This window comes from Podarcis filfolensis (assembly GCF_964270895.1).
Source record: "Podarcis filfolensis genome assembly, chromosome: 3".
In the NCBI taxonomy this organism is placed as follows: domain Eukaryota; kingdom Metazoa; phylum Chordata; class Lepidosauria; order Squamata; family Lacertidae; genus Podarcis; species Podarcis filfolensis.
The window spans coordinates 58736063-58748409 of NC_139606.1; the positions used below are offsets into that span (position 1 = coordinate 58736063).

A 12347-nucleotide genomic window follows, 5' to 3' on the forward strand; every position below is an offset into this window, starting at 1 on the left:
GAGAAGGAAGATGCAGAAAATTAAAATATTTTCTTCTCTGTAGAATTTTATGATGTAATCATCCCTTTGAATTCTCTGTTTTAATCAGATTCCTCAGATCATGGCAAGCTCCCCAAAATGACATTTTTCACAGAATGCTGGAAAGATGAACCAGATGTATAGCATTTTACAATCACTTACTCAGCTTTGTATGCAATTTCCTAAATCTGATATTACAGAAGGTAGAAATCCTGAGGTTTCTTACAAACACTTTCCTGTACTTCATAACACAAAATAAGCAACAAAAGTGCTGCAAACACAATGTTTTATTAAATATAAAATATAAAAGCAAACGCATATTCATTTTGAGTCATTTTCCTCACATAAACAAATATAATCTATAGGAAAAGAAGCAAGCTTTAGAAGATGGACGACAGGCGGTCGAAAACACTCTAAAAGAAGGAAATGACATCCTTAGTGAAGCTAATGACCTTGCAAATGGAATCAATTTAGCTGTGGAGGTAAATATTATATGGTTGAAGGATGAGCACAAATATTTTATTTTACTATGTACAGGCAACAACCATTTTGCATGCGTCGAGTTGACAGCTGACACATGGGTCCATGTGAACGCGAAAGAAGGCAGAACGGTGGTGGAACGGTGGACATAATGGGGGTAACAGGGCAGGGGCTTCTGCAGGCTCCAGTGACATGCAGCAGCCAGGAATGGAACCCCCACACAAAATGGTTGCCGCCTGTATTTCTTACTATAAATGCATTTGCTGGTTTATAACTGCTTCAATTTGTATTCTGTTGCAAACCATTCTGTGGCCTTTTGAAGAAGGGCATTATATAGATTTAATTAATAAATAAGTAGGAGCAATAACAGTCAAATGTGATTTATATCTATTGGAAACTTTCAACTTTGCCATCTTCCCATGTATGTATTCCCATGATAAAATCTAAGGGTGAACCACTAGCTGTGGTTGCACAGAACCACATCTTACCAGGACACTGAAAATGTGCTGGCTCCCAGGGAGGAAACCACAATTGCTTTGCTCCTCCCTGTTTCTTTTAACTTAGTGCTGCATGGCAGCCAAGTCAAAGTTTGGCTTTTTGTGTTGTCCAAACCTGGGATCACAGAATTTCAGGGTTGGAAGGGTCATCTAGTCCAACTCCCTGCAATGTAAGAATCCTGCCCACAGCCGTCCCTGGGTAGGCTCAAACCACCAACCTTCTGGTTAACAGTCAGACACACTGATCCATTGCACCACAGCTTACGGTGGCATGTGAACCAGACCACAAACATTCTAAACTGTTGTGGAATTGATTTTGACACACACATGCTACACTCTGATGCATTTGTTCATGGGACAGAAAAAGTCACCATGCTTAGGATATATAACTGTCTTCATAAGGATGGGTGACATGCTCTGCATGGTTATTGGCCTGGAAAAGCCAAGTTAAAATCTGACGAATTTCGTGATTCTGATTTTCTCCTTGCCTTTGAACCAAACATTACAAGCTCCTAAAAGTCATAGCCAAGCCCCATCCAGAATCAGGAGTTACACTGGCATCTCTAGTCTTCACTCCTAATTCCTTTTGGACTACTCTGTGGTAATCTGGTGGGATAATTTCTCTTTCACAAATATCCCTGTTGTGCAAGGCAAGGCCTCATGTGAGTGCAAGACAAAGCAAGGTGGGACAAGATTCAGACAGGATAGAGGGTGAGGCAAGGCAAAGGCATGGCAGTGTTCAGACTCAAGGCAAGGCAGAGACTTGAACCACAAGCAAGCTGAAACCAAGTCTTTATATAGTAGCAGCAGCAGGTGCATCCTTATTTTTTAGCACTCCCTCTTATCATTAGCGCCCCCTCTGCTGACAAGTGCTGCTTGACTTAAAGGGGTCATCCTTCTCCAGAAACTTCCTACTGTGATGGAGCAGAGAAGCCTCGGGTCTTTGGGGGTCTTCTGCAGTGGAGGCCCCCAACCCAGAAGAAGGCTAATGGTCTGCTCTTGTGGCTCACTGGGGAAATTACTTTTCATTATGCCTTTAAAGCAATAAATAAATCTGTAGAAAATGATTTGGGGAGGAATAATTCCCCTTTATAGTTTCCTTTTGTCATCCACTAAATCTGTATATCTGACGACAGAGCCTGAAATAGTTGGGAGCCAAGCAGCCATGAGGATGATCGACATCCAGATGGGTAGCCACCTGGGGACCAGCTTATCTAGCAGAATAAATAATACATGTTTTTTAAATAAATGAATGGGTGTATAATGGTGCAGGGCTATGATTTCTGCGTTCAGTTTTTAAACACTTTCCTGTTTTGTTGCTCTTAGTATGTGGATGATGTCCGGGATACTATAAGTCCATTGACAGATAATCTAAGGGATAAAATAGATGATCTGTCCCAAGATATCAAAGACAGAAAGCTTCCAGAAAAGGTGCTACAGGCCGAGGCCCATGCTGCCGAGCTGAATGATTCATCTGCTATATTGGATGGGTATGTTAACCATGAGTTTGTTGTTTTGTATATCAACTTGATTACACTGTTGGATTCTCTAACAGGCAGAAATAAATAACACCTTTTCTATTTTAAACATCTTTGAATATAGATCAGGGATTCCCAAACATCCTCGCCATTCAATCCTCAAGTTCTCACTAGTCCTAACATTGCCAAATACAAGACACAGAGCTCAGGTTGAAGTGTTTGCACTTGTCTTTTGATTAATGACAAACAGTCCAAAGAAAAAGTAGAGCTTCTGGCAGCATTAAGTTTATCAGAAACTTAGGTGAGCAGGCTTACTGACATCACATCTCCGACTTGTTTGCCCTTTCTGATTGGGATCCAGCTAGTAGGTTCATAGTGACAAGACACACCAACGGAGCCAAGTCTATCCAGCACTCAGTGGCGTAGCGTGGGTTGTCAGCACCCGGGGCAAGGCAAGTAATTTGCGCCCCCTAACCCGTGGATTTGCGCCCCCTAACCCGTGGATTTGCGCCCCCTAACCCATGGATTTGCCCTAACCCCAGATGTTGCGCCCGGTGCGGCCCGCCCCCCCTGCACCCCCCACGCTACGCCACTGCCAGCACTAAGTCCCGTTGAGTTCAGTTTACTCCCAAGTACTTGAATCCCAAGCTAAGGATTGCAGCCTTAGCTTGTGAAACTGCCCGTGGAGTTTTTAAAGTTATGTGTATTTTGTATCCTAACAGAATCCTTGACGAAGCTAAAAACCTCTCTTTCAATGCCACTGTAGCTTTTAAGGCCTACAGTAATATCAAGGATTATATTGATGAAGCTGATGGAATTGCCAAAGGAGCAAAGGCTCGTGCCAATGAAGCTATACAACTGGTAAGAGAAAATAATGTTTCCTTCAAAGAGTCTCCTTTTTATCATTCTGAAAGATGCCAAATATGCTTTTTATTAACACCTATTCAAAAGCATTACTCCACCACATTATTTGAGACTGGTACCTTTTTTTGTCAATTCCTTTGAATGTTTCCTTCTTTTTTTTAGTTTGTGTGGTCTCCTAAAAGAGAAAAATGAGTCAATGTCTTTTACACCGTCTTCATTTCAACACCAAGTCTGTGGTCTTTCTGACCTTCCTACAAAAACTTGTCAAGTCCTATTTACATGGTTTCCACAGTCTTTGTAACTGTTCCACTGTTTTTCTGTGCTGCATCTGCCCCTTACATGGTCATGTGCCCCACTGGTGCTGCACCTCCCTTTACAGGGCACAAATCATGGCACAATACATAATTATGGGCCCATCCACACTTCTGCTTGTCTCATGCCTAGAAAGCACAGGCCTGAGAGGTTTTCCACTTGTCCTGTTCTTTCTAGGCATGGATCCAAGAGGTTTTTCATCTATCCTGCTGCTTTCCCCAGGAAAACCTGCTGTTCAGCCCTGAATGGAACAAAGGTCAATCTGTAGTAAAAGCGACTGATGTTTTTGTCAGGAGGTCCTACACATGAGTAGGAGTCTGGCAGAGACACATGCCCGACTGGCATGTTCTCTCCCTCCTGGTCGGTTGGGAGCTTCAAATGCTTTCTCCAGCCCAAACATCACAGTGACTGATACCAAGAGGCATCAGCAGAGTATAGGCAGTCAGCATTCTGACTCAGTAGCGCAACTTTTTGACTAAACTACATTTATTTACATATACACACTCAGAGCATCGTAAATCAGCTCCTTCCTCTTCAGCATCAGACAGCAAAGAGAAAGAACAAAAGACAAAAATCCTACATCATGGAAACACAGTAATAAAAACATCCTGTCTCCTTTACTTCCCACAATGTGGAATGAAAACATACACCATCATGTGATAAAATGATGTGATAAAATTTCTGTGTTGCATGACTGCAACACAGAAAATGAATCCTAACAGTTTTTACATCAATAGTCCATGTAGTATGTGACAGAACACCAGGAAACAAAGACGATGTCAGGGACTGGCATGTCTCTGAAGAGTGTGGGGTAGAGGGAGGGGACCAGGAGAATGACCCAGGTGGGAGAGCCAGTGATTTATGAAGTTTGATGCCACCCGCCAGGCAGAAGTCAGGGAAGTGGGGAGAGTCAAGGCAGGCTGCAACAGAGAAAGGTGCACCAGAAGTGATGGAAGAAGAAGAGGCTGTTCAGCCAACAGATAGGTCAGTAGACTTCCCACCTTCGCCTGCCCTGCTGTCTTCTAGAAGCAGGAGGGGCTTGAAGTGGGAAGAACAGCAGCAACTTCCATGGGGGGGGACTTGCAGTTTGCAGGCCACCTGTCGGTGGTGGGGGTGGTATATAAGGAGGCAGGAGGGTGGGGTCTCCCTGTTGCTGTAACTGTTGTGCAGGGACTAGAGGCTAGAAGTGTGGGGGGGTGTAGCACAGTAGAAGCTGCTGTAAGTGCATTTCTTGTCAATAAAGGGTTAACTATCAGATGTGTGCCTTCCTTCGCTGGGGAGGACAGAACATCTGCTGTTGAACATCTGTCAGAAAAACAGTGACCTGTGGAATGTATTATAGAGGCAATAAGCTGTATCAGTCGCACATTAGTACTCAGGAAGGAGTCTACATAGATTGATTACAAGTGTGTGCAGTGTGACAAAACATAATATTCTACAGTTTCTGCAGAAAATATAATGATATTCACAGGCAAATGCACCATTAAAAGTTCCTAGGACCTTGGTAATCATCATCTCAGTAAACAAGAAAAGCAGTAGAGACTATATCCTAAGAAAAGAGAACAGTCGTGATTTGGGCTGTTAAGTGTCTCAAAGACCAGCTTGCTTGTAACGTCGTAGCAAAGAAGTAAAGTGAAACAGAAGAACGCTTACCAGTATCTACACCTGAAATGTGTTACACAGAGATCTAACTCCAGTGACAATCTGGGACTCACAGCCCTATTTCACATAGTAGAGTAATCTGCAAGTTTGCCACCAAATGGTTGTTTGCAACTAAGATCTACTCAGAGTATGCCCCTTGAAATTAAATGAACACAGCTAAATCAGGTTTATTTCAGTAGGTCCAATCTGAATCGAACTTAGTTGAATACCACCCAAGGTTTTCATGAAGCATTATAAAAAAAGTCAACTTCTGTACAAGGAAGTTTTCCAGTAGCAATTTGTCGATGTGCTGCTGCTGTTTTTTTATTCTTAAGATTATATTGTTATGAATGAACTAGTTGACTACAGCCCTTCCCTGCATGCTCAGAGGAATGACATACAACCCTGCCCTGCAATTACGTAGCTGCGTTGGGCAGTCAACAGCACCATATGCTATGCACATGGTGATCAAAGATCCTCTATTCATTTGCTTGTTCACTTCACTCCAGGAGAATTCACTCCTGTCCCTGGTATGAGATGCCTGTGGGCTTGGGGAAGAGCAGGTTCCTGGATTCACCAAGGGAAGAAATGGGGATGGTTGGGTTTTCATGCCTGTGGCAGCATGATTGTGCATCTGCTACTAGAATCCCTTTGCCTCTTGCCTTCTATTCACAATGGGCTTTGGATTTGTGGACTGCATTAAAGCTAAGAGCAGCCAACAGTTAAAAATCCTAAGAATCCTTAAATGAAGACTAAGTGGCAACTAGAAAGATAAGCAGTATTAAAATATGACAGATGAATTCGTCTCATGCCTTAAATGATGAATTCTTCTTTGCTTCTAAAGCAAAATAAATTCATCACAGATGAGGTATTTCCACTATTAAAGTAGATTTACATAGCCCATTACTTGTGTGGATGGCGATGGTAATCTGGGTTCTATCATGATAAAAGATCCAATTCAGAACTGAGGATCCTTAAAAAATAATAATAATAAAGGTTTAACATTTAGGAAATGCTGGTGTTTTATAAAATGCAGTAAAGCCATCAAGCTGTGAAAGGGTTTGGTGCTATATATACTATAATTACCTAATTATCGCTAACAAATTTGTTTTCTTTCTTTTTCTTATACAGTTTAATTCCTATAGAAGCTTCAGTATAGAGACACTGGGAGAGTATATCAATGTCACACGAAGGGAGGCAAGCGGGGGTAGGAGGGGGCAGCCCCATTGTGCAAGCAGAAGTCCCCAAAAATACACAGGCATAATTCTGCTGTGGGACTCATTCGCTAAATCCTACCTCTAATCTCTATACTAGACTATTTAAATTGTGAGGAAAAGTTTTATTGCTTTCATTAAGGCAGTGTTGGTATATTTATTGCTTGCCTTTTACTAGACTTTTAATAGATATCTCACAGTCCTCAGATTTCCCCCACCCCAAAGCTACTTTTACTCTACAATGCTTTGCTTGAGCAGCCGATATTCTTCTTACTCTATTCTGCCATGACTTAACTAGGCCATATTTCCTCACAGTCTTTCTTGTATTTATTCACAATCACAGTTGGTAATTCTTATTTCTTTCCTTTTCCATTTCTTGTTTGTTCTATTCTTAAGCTTTTGTAGTACAATACTGTTCTTACAGGATAATTCCTCTGATCTCAGGGTATCTCCAAAAGTTACAATTTTTCACACATTTTCATTTAGGGAAAAAGGTGAAAGTTGCACATAGTCATGTGTGATGTTATGCAGATATATTACAATTAACAAACATCATACATGTCTTGAGAAGCCACAACCAATTGCAAGTTTTTGTTATGTCTTCACACATCAAAACCAATGCATAAAACATTCATCCTTCTCTACACAGAGGTGCTTGCAATATTTAAAGTCTACCATACATGGTGATTTCAGCTCTAAAACTTCCGTTACATGCTGGCTATCATGTATAGAGCATTATGACAATCATAATGATCAGTTCAGTTTTGAAAGTTTGATCTGCTCCTACTTTAGCTGTGTAAAATGTTATGCACATCAGTGCCAGTTAGTGCTGGATAAAGAGTAATCTCTACCAATCTGTTGAATAGCTTGTGTAAATAGTTGTTTTTTTTACAGTGCATGTATTGCAGTCAAAATTCCCTGCTTATGTGTTATGCTGAGTCTATTTACTCAGCCTCATATCCAACTTGCATCTCCTTTTTGCCTTATTGCAAATTGACCTTCTCACATCTTCATTATGCCTATTGAACTTTTTTACTGTGCATTCAACAAAACATTTTATTTGTTAATAGCAACAATAGTAATCATCATCATCATCTCAATCTTTCAGTATATACCGGTAGTTCCTTACTAGTGCAGTGATCACCCCGGTGCCTCTGGATCTGAAGGGAGAAAGAATAGAAGAAATATAATCTAATGTGGCAGGTGTATAGTTTTGCTGCATCTGATGGAATACCATTTTGAAGAATAATTTGAATATTTAATAAGAGAAAACAAATTGCATAAATAGATTTTCATGAATTTCAACTTTATTTTGATATTTTTACTAAATGGGTAATATGACCCTATCCAAGGTAGGCAAGGCCAACAAACAATCCTTTGGGTCTGGATTGGCTCCCAGTTGTTGCTGTTGTTGTTGTTGTCGTCGTCATCATCCTTGCCTTAAGCTTCAGCTTGCTGTCCACTATCCTGCACAGTTCAGGTCTAATTTGCTGAAAATGAAAATAGAACTGAATGCCTTAAACCTTTTGATGACACTGCATTAAAAACCTCTTGCAAAGTCTCATAGGACTAAGATTAGGCATAGTCATCAAAGATGCTAGGACTTGTAGTCCCAGTCCAGAGTGACAAGACACTGTATATTTGTCCTTCCCAATGCATTTATGGTAGGAAACAGAATACGTTTTTGCTATTACTCTGCCTTCCCACTCTAAAACACAGACACTTATACAAGGGCTCAAAGAATCGTGCAAGCTGATTGCCAATAACAGCAATCAAGCTCTTATTTTAACCACATACGTATGTTGGCTGTTAAGTTTTTATAACACCTTTCCTCCAAGAAACCCAGAGAGCCTCCCTTCCTCTATTACAAACTCACAGTCATTCCGTAAGGTAGGTTAGATGAAGAGGCTAAGTGGCTCAAGATCACCAGGTGAGCTACATGGCTGAGGTTGAATTTGCACTTGTATCTCCCTGGCAGTAGTCCAACCCTTCAGCCACTATGCCACACGAGCTCATTAACATTCTTTACACATCTTAATATACAGACATCATAACACTTCCACAGATGTGTTTTATGTCACAGCAGGCTCAGTTTGGCTCCAGAAACATACTGGCAGAATCCTCTTTCTAATGTTTGTAGGCCGTCTCATACATATTTTTAGGGATAGACAGCTGTATTCATATAGATGCAGAAAGAATTTATAGATTTCAAATCTGTTCTAAATAATATTTTAAAAAAAACAAAACAAAAGGAAATTTCTGCTCCCCAGTTCAGCCCTGCTCTCATTTTCTGTTTCATGGCTGCCTGAAAGGTATTTACTTTGATGTAAGACCCAAATTAATATGAAAAATATTTTATTAGTTCTGTATGATAAATATCATAGTGATTTAGGAGCATACTTTAAAGTGCATTGATGATCATTTCAAATTTTCATGACGCTTCAACTAAATTGCCCCATTTTACTTTTTCTGAGGATTCTCAATTCCTGAACCTGCTGCTTAGCATGCATTTCACTGACAGTAGTTGGTTGTTGGGTCTTTTTTCCCTCTTTTTCTTCTTCTATAGGCGTCTGGTCCAGAAGGATCATTAAAGGATGGTGCCAAGAATGCTCTGCAAAAAAGCTTCAGGGTTCTTAACGATGCCAACAGGCAGGCAAATGATGTTAAAGGTATGTCTTTTTCTTTCCCTGCAATAATTGGGTTTCATTGAAAAGCTAATGAGATCTACTGTAGTCTTAGTGTGCAAATATCTCTATAGGAAAATATTTTGATTTACAATTCTGTCTCTATAATCAGTACTTGATTTCCATACGAACTGTATACCCACCTATGGTGACAACAGTCTCTTACATTCAGATCCTAATTCAATCAGGAACTTTCTTGGAAGTTTGGAACAACTTACAGTCTCTCAACCACTGTTTCACTATAGAAATTTAAAGCAATGACCTACAGAGGGGCAGCCACATTAGTTTGTTGCAGCAAAAACAAGGAGTCTGGTGGCACCTTAAAAGTTTATGGCATAAACTTGAATGAACTAGAGTCCACCACTTTAGATAAATGAAGTGTTAACCTCAGTTGTAAGATGCATACACACATGCGTCTATCCACACACATACAGGTAGGAAAAAACTAAACAGTGCTGCCAATAACTGGAATTTATGGCCATTGGGTACTTTATTACATTTCTTCCCTCTATACTCAGTCGTGTGCATTTTTGTACCAAGCAAGAGAACTCTAGTCTGTGAAAGCTTAAATCATAATAAACACGTAAATCTCTAAAATGCCACCAGAGTCTTTGTTAACATTAACACCCTAGATCACATAAGCTAATAGGAAGAATGATATAACAACATATTCTCTATCCTCAGGAACAGAGATGTTTATGTCAGAATAAATGAGGGCTGAATTTGAATACACTTGGACAGAAGATACTGTATCAGAAGGTCTGAGGACCCCAGGGACAGAAATGCACAAAGGAAGAACAGGCAGTGGCTTCAAACTATAACATCCTTATTTAGGGCCAAACTAGACACTTAATGGATAGGTATTTTTAAAATATGCAAACAACATCTTGCTAGAGGAGGGGTAATAGTTATTGGGACCCTGGCAGATGTGGAGGAGGAGTTTAATCATTTTACCTCCCTGCTGTTGGTCCTGAAACAAATCTCTCCTGGAGGTGATATTTGCAGGTGTGGAATTTCCCTTCAATGAAGGGGTTCAAAGAAAGGGTTGTCCTCAGTACTGCAGCAGGAAGAAAGGTGTGAAGCTTTCCTTCCCCACATGCTGCAATCCCAGTAATTATCAGCATGCCCAGTTGATGCTGTTTGTATTTTTTTTTAACTTGCAAATTAAATGCAAGGGCACATTTAGCATCATATCTAGTTTTTCCAACTTGCTCCAAGGGTGCTGAGTGGGCTACAATATCTTTTTATGTCATCTTACTTTCACAAACACCCTTTCAGTTAGACAAGAGTGAGGGTCAAACTAGATGTGACTTTAGAAAGCACACCGTAATTTGGAAGAATCAGTCAAGTGTGTTTGACTAGAGGGATTCACGAGGAGAAAGACTCTTCCCTTCCCAGGCACAATCCCAATGGAAATTACGGGTGCTATTAATGTGGGCGGGGGGCTCCCATTGATGCCACACATTGCAGTCCTGGAGAAAATTGTCACCCCCATCCTTACTCATTTAAAAAGCAAAACACGGCATCCTTTCTAATGACTACGTTGAGTCACATCTATTTTGACCTTCTTTCTAATATGCTTCAGACAGTGTTTGTGAGAGTACAAATGACATAGGAAGATATGGCAACCCCCCCTGTACCCTTGCATTAATTTGGAAAGCTGTTTAATGACACATTTAGTGGCATGTCTTGTTTGATCCTGAGTGTTGCTGATTTGCTCAGTATCCAGAGTGGGAAACCTCGGACCTGAATGCAGTCCTCCAAGCCTTTCTATCCAGTCTTCAAGGCTCTCTCGCCAAGCCATGCCACCCCCTGCAGGTTGCACCTCTTTTCTCCAAGCCTCACAGCTCACCATCCCTACTGCATACCCTCCCTTTCAAGTGCTTTTGTGTGGCTAGAACAGATCCTTGAATCATGTTCATGCCTCTTGCTTACTTAAATGGGTGTTTGTGTTTATGTGTGTAGAAACCTCTGACTTTGGCATGGCTAGAATGTATTCTTATGGCTATTTGTTTAATTATGAATTGCTTCACATGAGACATCTCAAAGCAATTTACACAGAACATACATAAAATCGATTCCCATTCACTACTGGAATAGATATCTCCATTTAGTATGCTTGTTGGAAAAGGGACAATAGAGAAAAGACAAGAGAGAAGGCATCTGTTTGATGCTAGGAGTGTAGGTGCCATCACACTAAAGCATAGCTGTCAACTTTTCCCTTTTCTTGCGATGAATCCTATTCGGAATAAGGGGATTTCCCTTTAAAAAAGGGAAACGTTGACAGCTATGCACTAAACGCCCAATCCCAATACAGTGCACAGCAAACTTCCTGATAGGATGGTATCTGCCGGATGCTTTCTCCTGCAGAATGCAGTGATTGGTTGGGTATGTAGGAGATGAGACAAACTTTCAGTTATCAGGCTTTGTGCACCAATGCCAGTATCTTGAACCTTGCCCAGTAGCTCATTGGCCATCAGTGGCATGATAGCTAAATTTCCACCCCAGTGAGCAACTGAGCCACTGCATTTTGCGCTGGTTGCAGCTTTTGGATCAGCCTCACATAGAGCATAGCCTACTGTACACAAATTACAGTCACATCCATTGCTCTGCATTCTGTCTGTTTCCTCTGACTTTGCCCGCTTTTTCCTCTGGCCCCACCTACCACTTGCCCATGGTCCCCAGAAGGCTCTTTAGAGGAACCTGCTCAAGATCATCTGGCAAGTCACAACTTCATAAACTGGATTTGATGATGGCTACACAACTAAATCTATTCAAAGTGGCTTATGCTGTATTGCAGAAAGCAATTGTATTTCAACATGCATTCATGCATTTTACATCTTTGCATTCAACACCTTCGCCATCACGTTGTTAAGACATTGCTTTTCGTTATGTGAAAAAATAATTATTTTATTTTTAAAATTACTGCTCCCCCCTTCACTCTCAGTACCAAGGGAAAGTTCTGTCTTTCTAAAGCAATCCAATATCACCACAAAGGCATCTTATAAAATTTCAAGTTAAGTACTCCTATATGGTCATGAAGCCCTATTACAGGTTAATTGGAGGGTTATGGAGCTGATTTTTCTTTTTTATTAGACGGTTCTAACAGTGATGAAACTGCTTTGCTGAAACATAAAGCTTTAATGTTTTTTCTCGGTG

At 40.8% G+C, this 12347-nt stretch overlaps 1 protein-coding gene and 1 long non-coding RNA gene across 14 annotated transcripts in view; one reads left to right on the forward strand and one right to left on the reverse strand.

Annotated features, from left to right (window-relative positions):
- The window catches only part of LAMA2 (laminin subunit alpha 2), a 359840-nt gene that overhangs the window by 280390 nt on the left and 67103 nt on the right, over positions 1–12347 (forward strand). For all 13 annotated transcript variants that reach the window (XM_083607541.1, XM_083607530.1, XM_083607532.1 and 10 more), the window contains 4 exons: positions 384–500; positions 2322–2485; positions 3196–3334; positions 9071–9173. In XM_083607541.1, coding sequence (XP_083463667.1) covers positions 384–500; positions 2322–2485; positions 3196–3334; positions 9071–9173 — 523 coding nt within the window. The remainder of the gene's footprint in view (positions 1–383; positions 501–2321; positions 2486–3195; positions 3335–9070; positions 9174–12347) is intronic.
- Positions 4773–12347, reverse strand: part of LOC310760031 — an 82823-nt gene continuing 75248 nt past the window's right edge. Inside the window, exon 3 of the long non-coding RNA XR_014546705.1 lies at positions 4773–7994. This is a non-coding gene — a long non-coding RNA (uncharacterized lncRNA). The remainder of the gene's footprint in view (positions 7995–12347) is intronic.